The sequence below is a fragment of the Ochotona princeps genome, chromosome 25 (assembly GCF_030435755.1).
Source record: "Ochotona princeps isolate mOchPri1 chromosome 25, mOchPri1.hap1, whole genome shotgun sequence".
Classification (NCBI taxonomy): Eukaryota; Metazoa; Chordata; class Mammalia; order Lagomorpha; family Ochotonidae; genus Ochotona; species Ochotona princeps.
Window position 1 is genome coordinate 32,374,883 of NC_080856.1, and position 22,923 is coordinate 32,397,805.

The 22,923-nt window shown below is 42.0% G+C and overlaps 1 protein-coding gene and 1 pseudogene across 1 annotated transcript; both read right to left on the minus strand.

Annotated features, from left to right (window-relative positions):
• LOC131483358 (zinc finger protein 850-like) overlaps positions 1 to 22,923 on the minus strand; it is a 455,811-nt pseudogene that overhangs the window by 1,815 nt on the left and 431,073 nt on the right.
• Positions 7,370 to 7,917, minus strand: LOC131483366 (COP9 signalosome complex subunit 7a-like). The gene has a single exon (XM_058681299.1). The coding sequence runs from the start codon at positions 7,904 to 7,906 to the stop codon at positions 7,370 to 7,372; it is 537 nt and encodes a 178-aa protein (XP_058537282.1). The 5' UTR covers positions 7,907 to 7,917.

The following is a 22,923-nucleotide window of genomic DNA, read 5'->3' on the forward strand; positions in this document are numbered from 1 at the left end:
GGTGTGGCAGGCCTCAGGTCACCTGGCTTGGATACTTGACATGCCTGCTTGGTGGTGCTAGCTCAGTGAGTGCTGAGAGTGGGGTTCCACAGGGGCAGGATTGAGTGGCTCGAGGTCTTGGTGCACTTGCAAGAACTGGTCCTGCTCAGTTGGAAAGGAGTATTGGACAACTGGCCCGGCTCCACCTGGAGATGGAAGCCCACTGAGGACTGGAAAGCACATCTGGACCATCCAAGAGAAAGGAGGAGAGAAGAGATTGAATAACTACCCCCAGACATACAATGACAGCAAATATCTGGGAGAAAGGAGACTCCAAGGTCAACCATGACAGCCAATGAACATTGAAAGGGTCTCTTCTTGCTTGAATCAGTGAGATGGACATCATTTCAGAACTATAGGAATCACCTAGACAGAATTCTTGCAGTGTGTGCCACATTGACAACCTGGTTTGGTATCAGGGGTCCAGTACCCATCCTTAAGTACTAGGATGGTTGGGAGACCTGGTATAGCTTCTCTGAATATCATTTAACCCTCACCTAAAACAGGAAGGAAAAATAGAAAATTTGGAAATGATCACGCCAATTTCTCCCTAATGATCTAATACACACGCACACACATTGAGTACAATTAAATTGCATACACACACACACTCTACACTACACAGAAACCAAACTCATGAAAAAAAAAATGATTAGGTCATACTCCCCCAGGCCCACCCATCTCTTGATATTGGAATTGGGTGGAGCCTAGGCCTGCCTTTTTCCCAAGGTATCTGCTCTCAGTGTACTCACTAGGAAGGGTGAAGCTTCTTGAGTCCAGGCAGGCCAAGGCCCAGCTCATCCAATGGTCATAGTGGCTGAACCTAGGGTCCCAAGCATGGACTCCAATCTGGCTCAGGTCCTCCCAGGAACAGCAAGTGTATGTGAGGATAGAGAAAGTATGTAGATTTCTACTAAATACCAGTTGCTCACATTTAGGAGGCGGATACAGAAACTGGATCCCAAAGTCATTTTCTTTTAATGTATCTTTTTAGAGACAGAGAAGTTTTATTTGCAAAGTGATGATGTGAGCAGGGGAAGAGGAGGCAAGGGGAAAGCGCTTCTCTAGAGAAAACTAGGTGTTGGTGTGCTTCTTGAAATTGGAGACACCCAGTTAGTAACTTGAATGTTGTCCCAACCCTTGTTCACTGAAGCAGAATGTATAAGTGGAAAAAATGACCACTCCTCTGTTTTCTCCCAATTCCTGTGAATCCCATCTTTCCACCCTATTCCACACTCCTTCATTTCTATACTAAGTTAAAGAAAAGAATCACTGAGCTTTCCTGGTAACATCTGGTTCAGTGCACAATATGAGACTTCAAAAAGATTTCTGGCTCTTATGCAAGAGCTGTGTGGCTGGACTTAGCAAAGAGAAGACTCCACAAGTTTTGTATTAAACTTGTGGAAATGATCCGTGGCATCCCGTACCTCTGCACAAACATGAGCACACCCACCCACACATGTAATTCATCCCCAGTCACTGCCTACCTCCAGCTAAACCTCCAGATGGATTGTGCTTTTAGGAAGTAGTGGGTAGACATAGGAAATATAAAAGTTTAGGACTTTAAAGTCTCTAATCACCAACTGCCTTTTTCACTTTTGCAATCATGTCAATTTTCATTTTAGAAGCAAGTCTCTGGGTCTATATATTTTGAAAACTGTTGGATTGACAGTCCCCAGAAAAGGCCAATTTTCTTCATGACTTAATACACTGTAAGCAGATCCTGAATCCCATCTACCTGACATGGGACCAAACTTCCGGCCTCCTTTTTTCATGGTTCACGTTGTCTTATTCTCATTGGGGGAGGGATGAGAGTCCAGGCACAAAAAAATATTCACTTTGGTTTGAGTTTTTTATGCACCATCTTGGGGAGGTGTTCACATGAGTCACCCCAAGGGCAAAGAGAAACAAACTTATTCACAATGGGCAATAATGTCTGCCATCTCACTCAGAAAAAAGGGTGAGACTTGTGGCTTCCTTCTCCCAATGTTATGGGCTAGACAGCCAGTTCAGTGTCACCAGCTTGGGAGCCACACCCCCACTCCATCTAGGCTTTCCCTTCTGCCCACCTGTGACACTCACCTATCATCACTGGAACTGAGAGGGGGTGGTATTTCATTTTTTGGTAACCACTCCCCTCGCAAGCCCCCATAAAGGCATGATAGGGAGAGGCTCTCTCTCTTGGTCACATGTTTCTGAAGAATCTAAATGTTTTCTGCTTTTGTGATTCTGCCTTAATTGCTTGTCTGGGAGCTGTGTGAATTCTTGGCCTGACAGTCTATGTGACAGGCACCCAGCAGGACACCTGACAGGTCATGCATGTAGACCACTCCTCAGGAAGGAGGTCCCTGGTGTTTGATAAGAGTCATTGCCCTATAGCCCATCCATTTGTACCTTTCGAAAGTTGCTTGCTTCAAACCTAACATTACAAACCTGTCAACTTGCTCATTTTGAAAGTTAACAGCTAAAACTGACCAATCATAACTGTATAATTATATGGAATTGTCCTGGCATGGGTTGGGGGGCAGAACAGGCTGAATCAGTTCACGTCATCCACTGGCAAATCAAAGCACCAGAACAGAGTGTGGGTCAAGCCAGAATTGGTTGCAACAAAAACCAGTACACATTATGGAATGCCAAGGTGAGGTGACGTATGCCAGATGTGAACACGGCATCCAACCAGCACACATGAGAACCATGTGAAGAGAACTTTTCCATTGAAGGCAAGGCTGTAAGGAATTTCCTTTGCCTACAACCAACTGAATAGCAGCTCCACCTCCCTTTGCATAGACACCAGACAACCCCACAGAGATTTCTGTAATCTATTTAGGCATTGTCAGCCACTGTGGAGTTGCTTTTTACTATCAATGTGAGCTTGGAGGATGATGTTGGTGATAACGTCTTAGCAAACTGACCTTTTACTATTCCTGTTCTCTCAGCTGCCCCACTCATCATATAATAATCAAGGGTGTCAAGTCCCTGCATGTAGCAGGAACCTATGCTTAGTGTTGTCCTCCCACATTGACCATGCGCTAATCAAGAATGTTAAGTCCCTAGATGTAGTGGAAATGTATTCTTTCCCTCTTTCACTAATCTTTAGGACCCTCATTCCGTGATACACTTCCTCGATTAACTGATTCAAGAGTAAGTTGTAGAATCAGGATTGTAATAGAAATGTGTTACTGATTGACATGTACCATCTATTGAGAACTTCTTGACAACAGGATTAGGGCGGCTGATATCCTGCCTCAAGGTGAAACAATTGGAAGAACTATCCTTAGCAATGCCCCCCTTGACCAGGTGTGAAAAGTGGGTGCCAGAGTTTGTGAAGGCTTCTGTATTAAAAAAGAGGACAGCTTTTTAATTGTCTATTATGATCCTGAAACTGTAGGGTCCATTTATTTTCTATGGCTACTCCAAGCACCCTTCTCAAGTTCTGAACTTCACATGAGCTGGACTCCAGCAACGGCCAGAGAGCTGGCTGTTAAGTGGGGCTGCCAGGGGCACAAACAAGTGTCCACATATGATCCCAGTGCATGCAAAGTGAGGGCCAGCCACTAGGCTACCATGCCATGCCCTCGGGTTTGATCTTTACAAATGACTTATGTGGGCCTGTGGATGAACCCCTCTACATTTCATACATGAGTTGAGAAAAAGCCAGTTTCTTCAACTTTGTCACTCATGTGGCTGCCTAACTCTGACAGCTGAACAGCCATAGAATGGCCGGTGCAGATTTGAAGCTGTGTAGTAGCAGCTATTGCCTTGCTGGTTGAGAGACAACCAATGCAATGGGAAGTGTCTTATTCACAGGTTCCTGTCCAGACAAGGAATGCTCAGGGGACACTTAAAAATCAAAGATCATTCCGAAAAATTTTGCTGTCTCCATTCAAGAGGCACACCATCTCCTGGCTCTCTCCCAAGAAATGCTATTTGATTCCCTCTGGTTTCGACATTCACCTGGTCACTTTGCAAATAAAACTTCTGTCTCCAAATGAAAAAAAAAAAAAAAAAAAGGTAGAAAGAAAGAATGAAATCCTATTTCTCAAGTCTCATTTTTATACAATTTCCCTTTCATATTGCGCTGCAATTATGGCCAGAGCTAATGCTAAGCATCTTTGTGGCAATGCAGCTCTCTTTTCAGTTATTATATAAATTTTGTGATTACAACTTGCCTGAAGATTATTTCTTGACCTTTCTGATTAGCTCCAAACAGCTCATTCTTTCCATGGGAATCTGAAATGAGGAAAAGAGTAACCATATCTATGAATCACATCTAAATGTTTCCTTTCAAATGCTCACATGAAGCCAATGAGATTTGTTGCCAATCTAGATACAGCATATTTTAATATTAGTGAAATGTGGACATTTATGTGCATATTTAAATAGGCATTACATCTCATCTATTAATGCCTTAACATAATACCCATTTTTTAAAATAAAAATTTCAATTACGTGAGATTGCATAATTAACTTAAAGTGGGATATGACAGAAAATATGGTATAAAAATTCAAAACAAGGCTTGGGGTATCTTAACCCTATCTCATCACTAGTTTGTCTTTTCCTGGCTACTCTGCTTCAAAAACAACTTCCTGAAAATGTATCTTGGGAGGTGGCAGATGTGATTCAAGTGTTTGGGATTACGAAAAGACCCATATATACTTCTAGATTTTTGGTGACAGGCTGGCAAATTTCTAGAATAAACCTATACATGGAGACTATAGAATGCCTGTGTCTCACCAGCTGTCCTTCTGAACGAAACTCAGAGTAAAAATCAAATATAATTCCAGTCAACATTTACTGAGCTATGTATCAATTCTGCCAATTATGTGCTGAACTAGCTGGAAGTCTCTGCTTCACAGGTTTCTCCACTGTCCATGGTGCTGATTCTTGCTCCAACTTGAAGATCATATCAGGCTTTGTCATGGAGTACCCTGTGAATGGAGAATGATGCAGATTTTCCAAAGTCACCATTAGTCCTACCAACTACTACACTTTATAAACTCTTCTTTCATTTGTCCTCTGTACAGAAGTATTCTGTTTGGGTATGACAGAGTTTCACTCACCCAAGGACAGCAGATTGTGATAGGTCTCAAGCATCACCTCCCTATACAGGGTCCTCTGAGCATTGTCCATTGTCTGCCATTCTTCCTGGGTAAAGTCCACAGCCACATCTTCAAATGACACCAACACCTGTAACGGCATATGTCTCCTCACTTCTGGATCATTAAATAGAAACACTGACAGTACATTCTCTGTATATTTAATTTGCAGCTTCTATGAATGTAGTTTAACTTACAATTCATACAGCATCACAGAGTAACAGTTAAATGAAAATATCTTGTGCTGTGTTACTTTTGCATTTTCAATATTACAACAGAATATTCCTTATTCTCATAAAGGTTGTTTTCTGTAAAGATTCTCATTCCAATGAACTGTTGAAGGCATTGCTAGAATAGCTCTCCAAGTAGAAGATATGACTGTGTGTTATTGCCACTCTGAATTTCAACTAAATTAACATAAATAATCATATTGACACTGAGCCAAAATATTAACTCAGAAGCTATGTTACTAAGCTGAGTTTAATTCTTCCATGAGTGTGTTCAATTTGCATCTTCTATGAAAGCAGTTTAATTTACAAAGTATATTGCAAATAAGGTAAAAACAAAATAAAGCCTTTTGTCCTGTATTATGTTTGCAATTCTGCAGCTACAATTCCATTATTATCCTGTGTCAGATCTCTCTCTATAATGAGCATAAAAGGAGTTCATTGTGCAATCTTTAGATACACACGAGCTAAATAACATGCTAGATTAAATAATTAAGATATATGCTTAATATTGCACAAGATAATGATAAGATTTTTGAGTAGCTTACTAATGATATCCTCAAACATACTGAGTTACTTAAAAATATTATAAAGCAATAATAAACTTCAATTTTCTTATTTTAAAGTGAAATAATGAAATACTGAAAACATTTTAATCTGTACTTGCATGAATAAATATTTCCTACAGTTTATTTTGCAATTAAATATCAATAATATGTGATCATATATCAATAATACATGTCATATATGTACATACACAAAAGTTTATAAGACAATACATATTTTTTCACTTTTAAGTATGCACATATTAAAACTCTCTACTTTGTTTTTGATTTATTTTTTATGGAATAACATAATTAAATGGAAGCTTTAATTTCTACATAGTAAACTACAGCTTAGGAGGGAAACTAATGATAGTCTCTTAAACAACTATCTTCTTCTGACAATTAGTTGGTATCAGCCAGTCATAGCCTGCCAGCTGAACAGAAAATTTACATATAACACAAATGCCATGTTGTAACAAACCTAATCCTTTTTTTTGTTTTGGAAGGTCTTTAGCATTAAGCAATTTATCTGGGTTTTTCTTTTATTTCAATTATTTATTTAATACTTTTTTTTTTAAGATTTATTCATTTTATAACAAAGTCAGATATAGGGCCCGGCGGCTTGACCTGGCAGCTAAAGTCCTCGCCTTGAGAGCCCTGGGATCCCATATGGGCGCCGGTTCTAATCCCAGCAGCTCCACTTCCCATCCACCTCCCTGCTTGTGGCCTGGGAATGTAGTTGAGGACGGCCCAATGCATTGGAACCCTGCACCCGTGTGGGAGATGCGGAAGAGGTTCCTGGTTCCCGGCTTTGGATCGGCGCGTATAGGCCAATTGCGTCTCACTTGGGGAGTGAATCATCGGATGGAAGATTTTCCTCTCTGTCTCTTTTCCTCTCTATATATCTGACTTTGGTTTTTTTTTTTTTTTAAAGATTTATTCATTTTATTACAAGCAGGGAGCTGGATGTTAAGTGGAGCTGCCGGGATTAGAACCAGCGCCTATATGGGATACCAGGGCATTTAAGGCGAGGACTTTAGCCACTAGGCCACGGTGCCAGGCCCTATTTACTACTTTTAACATTAAAACAGAGCTAATGTAACTGATACATATAATTTTTTAATTAAATTTATTCATTAATTACATTGTGTTGTAATTTCATAGGAACTGGGATTCTATCCCACTTCCCCACACCCTCCCCCCATGGTGGGTTCCACCACCCTGTTGCGTAACCATAGTTCGAGTTCAGTTGAGATTCCCTCTTAGCAAGCATATGCCAAGCATAGAGTCCAGCATCTTATAGTCCAGTCAAGTCCAATTACTTATTGGGGCGACCCTCTCTGGTCTGAGGGCAGAGCCAGCACAGCAGCATCCCGATCAAATAAAAGCACTAACATATTATCAGCAACACTTAACATAGGTATGGAATTATTGACATCGTATTGAGCAGCCAACATGTTAACTGAGGTCCTGGTGTTGGATGTCCCGCCCGATGCTGTAATCTACCTCCAGGCGCTGGTTGCGCTGGTCCAGGGAGCCGCGAAGCACGTCGGCATACACAGTCTCAATCACCAGGTCTTCCAGCTGCCGCACGTTGCGCAGGGCCAGGGCTTCGAGCAGCACTGTGTACGGGATGCACTTGACTTTATTAGCCAGGCTGACCACTGAGAGGTGTCGAAGCTTATTCTTCTGTGCCTGCGTGAGTGAGGGCAGGTTGTGGGCTTCAGCTAAATAGTCAGCATAGGTCCCGTAGGTGAACACCGTGAGCAGCCGGAAGGTGGAGGCGAAGTCGGTGTCTGCAAGCTCTCTGACATTAGGCATATCCAGCAGTTCCCCAAACACGTAGACTCTGGGGGCCTCTAACACCTGGTGGATGAGTGTGGCCAGCGCAGCACCTTTAGCCGACTTGGCGAGCAGCAAAAACTGTTTCTGGTTCTGCCCCGTCACCTTCACCTTGGCAGTCATGGCTGAGCTGCAGGGGTGGGCAGGGGGCATGGGAACCTGGGCTCAAGATATCTAGAGCTGCAAGCAAAGAGGATGTGACATTAGAGGCACCCCGGGCGCTGCAAAGAGGGGCTGGAGCCCAGCTCGGCTAGGATTTTGTAGAGAAGCATAGCATCAATGTTCATTGGGGAGATCTGTCTGTAGTTTCCTTCTCTGTTAATTCTCTCTCCGGTTTTGGGATTAAAGTGATGTTGGCTTCATAGAATGAGTTTGGAAGGGTTGCTTCCTTTTCTATTATTTTGAAGATCTTGTAGAGGATTGGAGTTAACTCTGTTTGGAATGTTTTGTAGAAATCTTTGGTGAAGACATCTGGGCCTGGGCTTTTCTTTGTTGGGAGATCTTTAATCACTGACTCTATCTCTGCTTGGGTTATGAGTTTGTTGAGGTCTTCTGTTGCCTCTGAGGTAAGCCTTGGTAAGTGGTGGACATCTAGGTACATTTCCATTTCCTGGTGGTTTTCTGATTTGTTGGAGTACAGTTCCTTGTAGCAATTTTTTTTATTGCAAAGTCATACATACAGAGAGGAGAAGAGACAGTCAGGAAGATGTTCCATCCAATGATGCATTCCCAAAGTGACAGCAATGGCCAGAGCTGCATTGATCCAGGTCCAGTAACCAGGAATTTCCTCCAGATCTCCCACATGGGTGCAGGTTGTCCAAGCTTTGGGCCATCCTCAACTGCTTTCTCAGGCCACAAGCAGGGAGCTGGATGGAACGTGGGGCCAACAAGATTAGAATGGATGCCCATACAGGATCCCAGCGTGTTCAAGGTGAGTATTTTAGCTGCTAGGCCAATGCAGCAGGTTTGATAAAATAAGACATTACCAGAAAAAAAAAAAAAAAAAAAGGACATGCAATGGATCACTAGGGACTGTCAACAGTAGTTATAAACAAATAGTAAAAAAAAAAACTGCTTAATTTCTGGATACTTAACATCAGGCTACAAACTGAATGAGAGGACATAAAAAAACTTGACACTACTAACAGGCAGTTAACAGTGAATCAGGAATAAATCTCTTCAAACCAAAGGTCAACGCTAGGTGTCTTCACTGCTAGATTCTACCAAATTAACACCAAATTTTCTAGAATTATGGTAAAAAACTAAATGAAAAAAAAATTCAAAATTATGCTGAGCTTAACAATACTTGGATTCCTAAACTAGACTGAATCAGCAGTAGGAAGATCTTCAACTATGACTGACGGTTTAACATAGGATTAAAAAAAGATGGAATTGCTCATTAAAAATGCAATCTCCATGGCTGTACAATTAGTTCTGTATATATTTACTTAATGCTTCTTCTGAAATAATTGCTCATAGTCCAGAAATCTAGCTTAAAATCATTAAAATGTCATAGACCAATACATCTGATAAAACAGATGTAAAATTCTTATCATAGAGCCCAGGGCAGTGGCCTTGTAGCTAACGTCCTCATCTTGCATGCGCTGGGATCCCATGTGGTCCCCAGCAGTCAGCGCTTCCCCATTTGGGGAGAAAACCATGAGACCTAAGATTATCCTCTAAGTCTCTCCTCCTCTCTATTTATTTGATTTTGAAATAAATAAAATCTTTAATAAAAACATTCATATAAACACATGTAAAATAAAAGAAACATCACAACAATAAGCTCACATGTACTAACCAAAGTGCACCTAACTAGAGAATGTAGAAAATGGACCAACAAACCAAAGATTTCACATAAACAAGATGAAAGACAAGCATCGTTGAAAGCACCTTATAGAAAACACTCAATGAATTTCTACATTTATTTTGTAATAACATATATGTAAGCTGAGGAAATCTACAAATACATAAATATATCCAAATATACCTCAGTTGTGGTACACAGAAATAGGCCTCAATAAAATAATATCTACAGATAACAAACCTATAGCCATCACACAACTGAACGCCAAAAAACCAAAAGCATTTCCTCTAAGATACGTAACCAAATTAGAATGACTACTTTTTAATGTTATGCAATTTAATATTCACACAAATAAAGTACACAAGGTAAAGAAGTAAAAGGCACAGAAATAAAAACATACTAAATTAGTACACTAAAAAAGATACTAAATTAGTTTTGATTCTAGATTTCATTTGTTTCCCCAGATGTTATTAATAGTGAAACCTAATGAATGCCAAGAGATTCCATTCAGTCATTAAAAACAACAAATTCTTATTTGTTACAAAATAGATGAACATGGATGTAGTAAAATAAACTAAGGCAAATGTAGAAAAAACTAACATGTTAGCATATATAACTGTTAAAAAATAGCTGCGAACTTAGAATTGTGATTGCTACGGGTTGGTAAGAGTGAAGACCAGGGCTAGGAAAGAGGTAGAAAGGTAGCAAAGAGAGACAGAAGGAACAAGATCCAGTGTTCCTTCCCAGTGCGTGGTGACTGCAGTTCACAATGATAAGGCAACTGGAATGGAGGACCCTGTGTGCTGTAAACAAACAAACAAACAATCAAACATGGAAAGCCTGGATACCTGGTTTACTCAGCTGATGCTGTACATATACTTAAATACAACACTGCACCCAGTGATAATATTCAAGTACATGTTGATCAATATTCACTAATTTTTTTTAAAATCAGAATCATCCCTTCACACTAAAATGATCTATTTAGAAGATATTAAACACCCCAGCTCTAGGCAGCTGCCTAGTTTGCATTGTACCTAGGTAAGTGTTACACAGGTGGGAGAAAAGCAGCTAAGCGCTGGTGGGCATCCTGGGCCTGGTTAATGCCAAATATGTGTTAACAGTACCAGTGTGTCAGCATAGTTGCACATTCTTTTTTTTTTGAAGATATGTAGGAAGGACCTCAGGCTGTGTTAATAGAGCTGCCAACAGCATGGGGGCTGCTGGCCGTACCTAAGTCAGCTTGGACTCAATACTTGGAGCACTAGCAACAGACACTGATGTCAAGTGCTGAGTGAATCCTGGGAATGTGGGCAGCCAGAGCACCAACTGGAAACTGGGCTTCACCTGCTGGCTTCACCCAGAGGTGAGCTTTAGAGTCTTGGGGTGTGGAATTGTTACCTAAGACATTCATGGATAAGGCCACTGTACGTGTAGGTAAGGACTCAGTCCTGAGGGACACCCAGTGACAGGGCCAATGCACTTGCAGGGAAATTGGGGACTGAGACATGGTGGTTTGGAGGGGAGAGACCAGAAGCACTGTATGGGTCAGACTGATACACCAGCCCATATGGGAGTCCTGAGTAGGAATTCTTAGTAAGGAATATTGCTGACCATCACTTGCTAATCCATGCCAAAGTTAGGGCTGGGGATCTGTCTGACAAGGCTAGATCCCACTGCCTGACTGAATGTTGGAACAGGGATGGGTCATATTAGGCAGGGCAATGACATTAGCATGTAGGAGAACCAGGTTCAGGAGTAGATTCTGTGGGGGATATGTGGGCCTAAACCTGTGGAAATGCAAATCCCACTGGTTAGATCAAGAGCTGGGCGGGAGATGGATTGAGCTAGGTGTGATCATAGAACATGTCAACATTCACGGCCACAGACACCGAGAATAATCCGGGCAGGTCCAGGCTGCAGCACCAGCATATGCATCCTAAAAGAGGGTGTGCAGCATGCCAGGCAGCAACATTCATAAGCTCACACAAAGCCAAGATGGAGGGGCAGGCTATGCCGGGCAAGGACCGAGCACCCACTGACATGAGTGAGATCCGGGTTTGGGAGTAGACAGAGTGAGAGAACTTGGGAAACTCTCCTGCTGGGTCATAGCTCCTGCTGGTGAGCACATGATCCAGGTCTGGGGGTTGGACAAGGTGGGCAAGGTGGGCAACTTAGCTCCACCTGTTGGCGAATGTGAGGGCTGGTTGGGCAAGGGGGCAGAACAGGCAGGGCCAAAAAATTTTACATCACCAGCAAGTGAAGAAACTGGGCCGGAGCACAGGTCATTCCAGGCTAGGGTGTCACATCTACCAGTTTTCATGGGCCAGGGATAGGTATAGACTGAGCAGGTCCAGGCTACAGTACCCACCAGCAAGAGTTGGGACTGGGGGCAGACTGCGTCTGGCCACGCTCCAACATTTCAAAGCAAAGGCCAAGATAGGTGAGGGACTCTGCCCAGCTGGGTCAGAGAAACCACTGGAAAATGCAAGATTTATGGCTGGGAACAGGCCTGGCTGGGGAGCTAAGGGTTTACACTGACTAGGTTGAGGTCCCTACTGGTAAATATGAGGGGCAGAGTAGGGGTTGTTATCTAATTTGGACATGGCTGCAGTCTCTTTTGGCACATGTGTGGACTAGGTCTGGTGTGTGCCAGACTGAGCTAGACTCTAGCACCCTTTGGTGCTCGTGATAACAAGGCTTAATGTAGGATGCCCTAGGCTACATCTCTCCTGCTGAGCTATGTATGAGCTGTGTCTGGATGTAGACAATCCTGGGCTGGGCTGTAATATCCAATGGAAAAAACCAGACTGGTCAATTGATGGCCAATCAGGAAAGGCCACTGTTCCTGCTAAGACAGGAGATGGACGAAGTAGGGCTGCACCATGGACCCACTGATCTGGCATTGGGATAAGTTCTCATGGAAGAGATTGTACAATTCCTCTGTTGGGACATAGTCCCTGAGGTGAGAGCAAGAACCATGACAGGGAACAGCCTAGACCAGGCCAGGTTATGGTACCCAAGGGCATACTTTTGGCTCAGCTCTGGGGCAAAACAGGCTAGGCCAGTTCATATCACCCACTGGCAAATCTGAGAGCCAGAAAGGTATGTGGATCAGGCCAAATGGGGCTGCAACACCACACAATTCACATTAGGGATGGGACTGGCAGTTGGTTGTACTGGCTAGGCTGTAGCTCCCACCTATGAGAGCTTGAACTGGGGGCAAGCTGGGCCAGGCCACGCTGTAGCACTCAATGGCAAATGCCAAGCTGAGCTATGCTATGCCAGACTGGGCCACAGCACATAACCATTACAAGTGAGACCCATGGGAAAGCAGGAGAACCCAGAAGGGGGCTGCAGGGATCTCCCCCACCGAGTCACTCCCAATGGTGCATGTGAGAGCTGGTATTTTGGCAGACCAGTCCGGGCAGGGCTATAACATTTGTTGGCCTGCATGTTTAATGTAAGAGGGAAAATCCAAGGTGGGCAGACTGTACCTACTGGTATGTGCATAAGTCAGAGTGGGTGAGGGTTGGGTTGGATGGGCTTTGCCACAGCATCACCTAGCAGATGATGGCTCTGGCAGAGGGGGTGAGGCAAATTCTTCCAAGCTAAACTGCAGAAACTCCTGGAGAGTGCAAGATCCAGGAATGGGAGAGAGCCCATGAGGGGAACACTGAGCACCTCTCTAATAGACTGCAACACTCTTTGGTTTGTATAGAAGAAAGGGTGGAGACAGATCTGATCCAGGAATATCAAATAGCAACATGTGCTTAAGCTGATTTGGTTGATGGAATGTACTGGACCCTCTATTGGCATGCACACACAAGAATCAGGTGTGGGATCACATCAGATCAAGTTTCTTTGGGGATCCCCCCAACTGAATCACTGGATTCAGAACTCCAACCATGGAGAGAACTGCAGATTCCATGGACTGACCATGGAGGGTATTTGTCAGAGCCAGGCCTCCTCAGTCGCTTCGATGCAACAGTGAGCAGCATATTCAGGTGCACATGGAGGATACGGCAATACATTGGAGCATGCAGAGCACACTAAGTACCAAAGAAGAGCACAAACAACAGAACAATCTAATCAACTACCTCAGACAGTGCTGCAGGTGAATACATGGGCAAACGGAGACTCTAAGATGGACTATATCAACCAGTGGATTCTGGACAGATTTCATTATGCTTGGAATGGTGAGATCGGCAGTAATTCAGAACTGTTGAACTCTCAAAACCTCCTGAGCAAGACCCTCAGAGCATGCTGCATATCAGGGATTATGGGATGTTTGGGAGGCTGGGTGTGGTTTTTCCCTTTATCTCCTCCCTTCCCCCAGATACAGGAAAGAAAAGAAGAGATTGTGGAAATGGTTATCTCACCTAACTTCCTGTAGTCTTGACCAACCACCCTAAACAACTATGTAACAATCATCAAAAATAAAAATAATTAAATAAGAAGAAATTAAACAGTCCCCGATTGACAGAGTAGAAAGCATAGTGTTTTTTTTAATTCCTTAAAAAAAAATAATTCACTTATTTAAAAGTGAGAATTACAAAGCAACAGTCAAAGCCAGCAAGACAGAAAGATCTTCGCTCCACTTGATTCCTCCCCATGTGGCCACAAGAGGTAGCAAGGTCCAGGACAAAGCAGAGCAGGCTGAACTCAATTCTGATCCTCCACAGGGGTGCAGGTGTCCAAAGAACTGGGCCATTTCTGCTATCTCCCAAGCACATTAGCAGGGAAGTAGATCAGAAGGTGAACATCAGGGACTTAACTAGTCCTTATATGGAATGCTGGCATTGCACGCAGCAGTGTAACATGTTATCTCAAAATATGCCACAAGGATGGCTTAAATAAATCTGGTAATCAAAAGTCAGGTTGCTTTTTCCAATGAACCTTCTACTCATCCCATACCTGACATACAATGATGTTATTTGGCATTTTTTATAATGTAAATGCCACTGCTGGAAAACTAACCTTGAACCTAGATGGAAAGGTACTTAAACTGTTTTTACAATGTCACTAATTGCTTGACAGGAAGAATGACAGAAAAACAGATGTTTTGTGCAGTTTTTTTTTTTTTCTGAATGTGTTTACTAGCTGTGTCTGGGTCAGACTGACTCCAGGTCTCCCTCTGGTATCTCACCTGTGGGTGGGACATATGCAAGTCCTTATACCACCACCAGATGTTTCTCAGAGGCATCAGTAGGAGGCTGGATTGAAAGGGTGGAGTAGCCAGGACTAGAAACAGGTGCATTGTAACTACATGCATTCATCCCACCATACTAACACACCCTTACACTGTTTTATTCATTTTAATACCACTGTCAACTTATTGTGAATATATCTCAGACAGGGCAAATTGCAGTCATCTAGCGCTTATGTCCTCACCTTGAACATGTCAGGATTCCATATGGGCACCAGTTCTGATCCTGTCAGCTCCACGTCCGATCCAGTTCCCTCCTTGTGGCCTAGGAAAGCAGTCGAGGATGGCCCAAAGCCTTGGGACCCTGCACCCATGTGGGAGACCCAGAAGAGTATTTGGGCTCCTGGCTTCATTTTGGCAAGCACCGGCTGTTTCAGTCACTTGGGGAGTGAATCATTGGATGGAAGATCTTCCTCTCCTTCTCGCTTACTCTCTGTATATCTGACTTTGCAATAAAAATAAATAAATCTTTTTGAAAAATAAATACATCCATATTACACATACAGAAAACCTGGAGAGGAAGTTTCAATCAGCTTTGACAGTTCCATTTTTTAGTTATCAAAGTTTTACCTTGTTTCTTTCATTTTTCTTTCATTTTAGCTTAAAAACTATCATCATGATCCTCAAATACAATGCAAAGCCAGCTGAGAAGTAAACAAACAACTTACTGAAGGTGTGTTGGTGTTCTCCAGCCTGGGAAGCATGGAGCAGGCTGCAGGGCTACACCTGCAAGAGAAGGTGGAGACAGGGAGTTATGCATTGGTCTTGATTGTTCCTAGCCTCTTCAGTGGTTCCCACTGTGCTAAGCAACGTCAACTTGGAGACAGACACAGTGGCTGGAAAATAAAAGCCGTCAGCTTCCCTAGGCAAGAATAGTGCCTTACAAGGGACAAGGAGGCATCCTGGAAATAGAATCAATAATTCCAATAATTGACAGTGATTAAAGTCAAGTAATCATTAGGTCAATGCAAAGAATTACTTTTTATTTAAAAATATTACTGGGACCGGCACTGTAGCCCAGTGACTAAATTTCTCACCTGGCACATACAGGGATCCCATATGGATGCTGCTTTATATCCCTGCTGCTATATTTCCCATCAAGCACCCTGCTTGTGGCCTGTGAAAGCAGTCAAGGACAGAACAATACCTTTTGAGCCTGCACTGCATGGGAGACTCACAAGAAGCTGGATTCCTGGCTTCTGCTTTGGCTCAGCTCCAGCCACTGTGGTGACTTGGGGAGAGAAGCAGTAGATGGAAGATCTTTCTGTCCCTGTTACTGTAAATCTGACTTTCCAATGAAAATTTTTAACAAATTAAAAAAAAACATAATGTTATTGCAAAGCACTAACTTATTTTTTCAACAAGTATTGTTCACATTAAAAAATACCATTGAAAAACCATATTGTCACTAAAATGTTTGTTTCAGGAAAGTAACTGCATGGTATTAAGTACTTCAATGTTTCTATATTCAAAGTAATTTTGTGTATAACTATATATGAAAATTGAATATAACATTTAATCTATAAAGTTTTCTAGTAACTGTTCCAAATGAAAGTTCCTAAATCTTCAATGACACTCCCCAGTTTCTAAACCCTCAACAACACTTGACTTTGCCATTTCAATTGCCTCAGCCCATAGGACATCCATAAATGACAGCAACATAGTTTGAAAAATCTTTTTATTTTACCTCATTAAATAGTTACATTATGGCAACAGCAAGAGAAAACCATTAGATTCTAATGAGTGAATGTCACGATGCAGGAAGCTGGGCTGCTGTTTGGGATAGATCATATTTGATACCAACATGCCTTATTTATGCCTACTGGCTCTGTAACACTTCCAATGCAGTATCCTGCTACTGTGCCTGGAACACGGTAGGTGGGTTCCAAGAACCCTGTGGGAAACCTAGATGCATTCCTGTTGCTGGACTAAGCATGGCAGGGCCCTGACATCTTGGGAATGAATCAACCCATTCTCTCTGCAATTTGCCTTTTAAATACACATAGTATTTGTAAAAATGATTACAAAGAGACATACTACATCTAGAACATATTTAAATTGATTTCTGGATATATCTTGCTGAGTAATAAAGAATTACATTTCAAATTCAATTCAGAGAACTTCACAAAGACACTTCTACAACTGACATTTTTATACATATTTGGACATTCTACTTCTTTTTTTCTCCCTTTATTTTATATTTAATTTTATGATACAATTCCATGGACTCTGGGATTTCCCTTACTGCAATATTCTATGCCGTATGACCAGCAGTGATCTAATACACTACACCACAATGCAAGCACCAAAGGTTAGTCTTCTTGACTCGTTACTACCAAAAATGTTCTTATGTACCTTAGGTATCTGACCATATTCTTTTTAATATCTCCCGCCTGATGATTCATTCCCCAAGTGACTGCAACGGCCAGTATACAATGATGTGAATCCAGGAGCCAGGGAATTCTTCCAGGTCTCCAACACGAGTGCAGGATCACAAGACCTTGGGCCGACCATGACTACTTTCCAGGCCACAAGCATGGAGCTGGATGGGAATCCTTGCTGCCCATCCAGGATTAGTAGAAATACATATGGGATCCCGGCGTGTTCAATCGGAGGATTTTATCCTCTAGGCCAGCACCCAGAGCCCTGATTGTAGTTTTTTTTTTAAATTAAATAATTTATTTTAAAACTGTTCTTCAAAAGACAAGCACATTAATGTTCCCTTTCCCCAAAAAACCCTGGACCTAAACAATCACAGTAATTCATGTCACTGACATGTGACCATCACTTATGGTTACATTTATATTCAAATGCAAAATATCCTATGGAGGAAAATCACATTTAATGTGGATTAGAGTAAAATACATAGTAAAATAAATGTGGAAGTTTTGAAATGATTTATTGCATCCTTTTAGGTGTTAAAAAATAGGTAAGAACTCACCAGCAAATTTACAAATTAAGCTCATTATTTTTCAATTATGACCATCACCTCCATCAATTTTTAGCTATTTTTACCTTATAAAACATATTGCAGTTGATCATAGTGGTAAACATTCTGCTTGGAACCACAACCCAGAGTGCCTGGTTTGAATGCAAGCACCATGCCTGATTCCATTCTACCTGCCTCAACAAGGCAACCCCAGGGCATCACTGATGAAGTTCAAGTAGACATTTCAGTTATATTGAATACTTAGATTTAACACATAGCTTCTAACTGCCAACAATTATTTATTCATTCATTCATTCATTCATTTATTTATTTATTTGAAATGCAAAGAGAGCTTGCGTCTGGTGGTTCATGCTGCCCACACTTACAAGAGCCAAGCTGAGTCAAGCCAAAATTATAAAGGAACTATTTTGCTACATATTATTATTATTATTATTATTATTATTATTATTATTAGGAAAGTCAGGTATACAGATGAGTCAAGTCAAAGCTAGAAATGAGAAATAGTATGCATACTTCCACAGGGATAGTTAGAAACCCAGTTTGGTGGCACAGTTTTGCTGTCTATCCAGGAAGTTGCTGCTTAGAAGTAGCCAAATCCTGAGCTAGCAATCTTAAAACACAACATGGGTATCCATATCACTTGATAAACTTGCTGTGCTGCCATACATGCCTCATTAGCTCCCAGTTTTAACGTAATCTAATATGGGACAAGAATCTGGGTAGGAAACCAGCTTCTGAGAGTACTCTCTTTCCATGCTCTCTGTCCTGGCCTCTAAAACAAAAACACAACAAGATGGCACCAGCATCCTGTGGTTAAGCATCCACCATCAGTGCTGTTATCTCGTATGACAATTTGGGCTGCTCCACTTACAATCCAGCTCCCTGCTAATGGCTAGGAAAGAAGTCAAGATGGTCCAAGTCCTTGAGCACCTGTGCTTATGTTGGAGGGCTAGGATAAACTCCAACCTCTTAACTAGCACCAGCCACCTTCAGCTAGTGAGGACAGTTAGCGAGTGAACCACCAGATGGAAGATCCCTCTCTGTCTCTGCTACTTTCTCTGTAATGCGGCCTTTCAAATAAACATACATTTTAACAGAATATATATTTTAAAAGAAGAAGAAGAAGAAGAAAACCAAAGAAGCCCAGTCCTCTCTGGACTTCTCCCTAATACCTTTAATACTTCCAGTCCAATGTCACTGCAAATGCGCTGCTTCTATAGAGATTCACCCACAGTGGACACTGCATATGGTGAAGATGGGAACTAGGTGTCCTCAGGATCAATAAACAGCCATATCACCCATGCAGGCCATGGGCCCATGCCTCTCAGCACCACTCAGCCTGAACATGGTTCTGGCAACAGGCAACTGAGGATAGAAAAAGCAGAGCTGTCATCTGCTGGCAGTCAGCAGGAGGTGGAGGTCTGGGTTCTCAATTGCAATTGACCTGGTCATGATGCAGGAGGGAGGTACCAGTTGGAGGGTCAAATATCACTAAGTCTCCCTGCCTTGATCAAATCTTGAATTTACTTCAAATATATCTGTTTTAATGATGGTATTACCAGAAACTGTGTTAACTGAGAATGTTTCAAAATGTCTTAGGTTCCTTTAGAAAATGATGCCAATGGACAGAAGAAACACCATGTGACGGTACAGGAAATTGGAGGCTGTGAGTCAGCCAGGGAGAGACCTCAGCAGAACCCAAATTAATAACCACCTTGCTCTTAAACTTTCAACCATTAGAAACACAAGAAATGAATTACTCTGATTCAAGACAGACGTTTGATAGTATATTTTGATGGCAACTTCAGCACACTCTTATTCTCCACTTCTTCCTGCCAATGAGAAAGAACCTACCATCAGAGCAATACAGAAACCAAAGGTTATGACTTTAGATGCCTAACACTTAAAATAGCAACAGCAGCAACAAAAAGTTAAATAAGCAACTTAATACTGATCTCAAAGTCTTAGAAAAATAAAAACACATCTAGGAGTCGTAAACGGAAATTAGAAATAAACATTAGTGAATGAATGAAAAAACTATATTAAGCAATACTGAAGACAATGAAAATATTGATTTTTTTGTGTTCACTTCGGCAGCACATATACTAAAATTGGAACAATTTTCTAAACACAAAATTAATAAACCTTTATCTAGATTAAGAAAAATTAGAGCCCTGCATGGTAGACTAGTAGCTAAAGTCCTAGCCTTATAGGTGCCAAAACACCACATGGGCACTGGTTCTGATCCTGGCAGCCCTGGTTCTCATTTATCTCCCTGCTTGTGTCCTGGAAAAGCAGTCAAGGATGGCCCAAAGCCTTGGGGCCCTGGACCTGTGTGGGAGACCCAGAAGAGGTGAGAACTCCTAACTTTGGATCAGCACAGCACAGGCCATTGCAGTCACTTGGGAAGTGGATCTTTGGAAGATATTTCTGTCTGTCTCTCCTATTCTCTCTCTCTCTCCAAATATATCTGACTTTGCAATAAAAATAAATAAATCTTTAAAACAAAATAAATCTAAAAAAAGAAAGAAAAAAGATAGTTATGATTATTACGGACTGAGAAGAGTGAGGCCTGGGGAAAGGAAGGAGGTAGAACAGGAAGCAAAGAGAGTGAGACAGAAGGAACAGGATCCAGTGTCCCATCCCAGTGTGTGGTGACTGCAGTCCACAACAGGATAAGCCTATGCAGGGAACTGGAGGGAGCACCCTGTTTACTGTAAAAGAAAGACACACAGAAAGCCTGGGCACCTGGTTTGCTCAGCTTAGGCTGTATATGTACAAACACACTGCACTGTACCTTGCGATAGTATTCATGTAAGGTGTTGATCAAAACTCTGTGAAAGTTTAAAAAATCAGAATCATCCCTTCACAGTAACAATATCTTAAAAATTTAAACTGTTTCTATCAACACAGTATAAAATATATTTAGGCCCGGCGGTGTGGCCTAACAGCTAAAGTCCTCACCTTGAATGCATATGGACACTGGTTCTAATCCCGGCAGCTCCACTTCCCATCCAGCTCCCTGCTTGTGGCCTGGGAAAGCAGGCAAGGACAGCCCAAAGCTTTGGGACCCTGCATCCCCGCATGGGAGACGCGGAGGAGGTTCCTGGCTCCTGGCTTTGGATCGGCTCAGCACCAGCTGTTGTGCTCTCTTTGGGGAACGAATCATCAGATGCAAGATCGTCCCTCTCTGTCTCTCCTCCTCTCTGTATATCTGACTTTGTAATAAAAATAATAAATAATTTTTAAAGGTAAAAAAGATAAAACTAATCTAGTACTTTTTAAATTCTTCATTGAATTTTTGTTTTTTAAAGTATTTATTCATTTTCACTGGAAACTCAGATTTACAGAGAGGAGACCAGAAGAGAAAGACCTCCCATCCACTGGCTCACTGCCCACATGGCCACAACAGCCAGAGTTGAACTGATCTGAAGCCAGGAGCCAAGAGCTTCTTCGGGGTCTCTCCTGCAGATATAGGATCTCAAGTCTTTGGGCTGTCCTCTACTGTTATCCCAGGTCACAAACAGAGAGCTGGATAGTAATTAGAGCAGCTGGGACAAGAACTTGTGCCCTTATGGGATCCTGACACATGCAAGATTAGGACGATAGCAACTAGGCTATCATGCTGGATTCTCTCTTTTCCCAAGAAAATGTAATCTTACTTTTATTTTTTTTTACCTTTTATTATTTCATTTTATGATGATTTCCATAGGCCTTGGGATGTTCCTTACCCCCTCCTTTTTAACTACGTAAAAACAATTCATTTACTTGCTTAAATGTGAAAATTACACAGCAAGAGCCACAGACTGACTGAGATCTTCCCTCCACTTGATTATTCCCCATGTGGCCACAAGAGGCAGCAAGGTCCAGGCCAAAACCAGGAGCCTCAACTCTATTCAGATCCTCCACAGGGGTGCAGGTGTCCACGGAACTGGGACATTTTATTCTATCTTCCAACACCTGAGAAGGGAACTACATCAGAAAGTGAACATCCCATTACAACTGATGCCTCTCACATTCTTTTCAACAAATAATAGAGAAATTGATCAAAATGTACGTGACTTTGGATGTTGAGTCATTGAAAGAAAAGTGTTCTGACACCAAATGATGGTATAAACATTTACTTTCTCTATTCTGATTCTTTTTTTTAAGATTTATTTATTTTTATTGCAAAGTCAGATATACAGAGAGGAGGAGAGACAGAGAGGAAGATCCTCTGTCTGATGATTCACTTCCCAAGTGAGCGCAATGGCTGGTGCTACGCTGATCCAAAGCCGGGAACCAGGAACCTCTTCCAGGTCTCCCACATGGGTGCAGGGTCCCATGCCTCTGGGCCGTCCTCGACTGCTTTCCCAGGTCACAAGCAGTGAGCTGGATGGGAAGTGGAACCGCCGGGATTAGAAGTGGTGCCCATATGTGATCCGAGTGCATTCAAGGTGAGGAATTTAGCCACTAGGCCATGCCGCCGGGCCCTCATTATAATTCCTTTTAACATATAAATCTTTATTCAAAATGACACTACCGGGCTTGGCGGCGTGGCCTAGTGGCTAAGGTCCTCGCCTTGATCCCATATGGCCGCTGGTTCTAATCCCGGCAGCTCCACTTCCTCTCTGTCTCTCCTCCTCTCAGTATATCTGACTTTGTAATGAAAATAAAATAAATCTTTAAAAAAAAAATGACACTACCAAAAATGAACAAGATTGTTGCTCTTGATAGTAAGTAAAATGAATGACAAAAATTACACACAGCCTATAGGATAAATGAAAACAGCGGGGACTATTTCTGAACTTCTCAAGAAACTGGAAGTATACCTGAATTTCTAAAGAATTGAGACAGTGTTATTTACAATTATTTTGAGATTATCTGCAAATACACTTTACAGTCTCTAGAGAAACTACTCAAGGAAACACCTAGAAAATATATCCATGATATCCTAATACAGGACAGAATATGCAACCATCTAACATATTCAGTTAAAATGAGGAGATGTGGGCATCTAGTAGAGTGGATGAGAAACTACTTAGGAGACGCTCACCCTACATTGGACTTCCTGTGTTTGTGTTATGGCTCCACAACAAATTCCATCTTGCTGCAAACTCACTCTCTGGATGCAAGCAAGAAATGTCTCAACTATACAAGTTTTTGCACCTGCTGAAATGGACACAGATTTAGTTCCTGGCTCCTGTTTTTGGCTTGACCTTATC

Coding starts and splice junctions, on each gene's coding strand:
- LOC131483366 (XM_058681299.1), bottom strand. CDS start 7,906: ATGCCCCCTGCCCACCCCTGCAGCTCAGCCATGACTGCCAAGGTGAAG.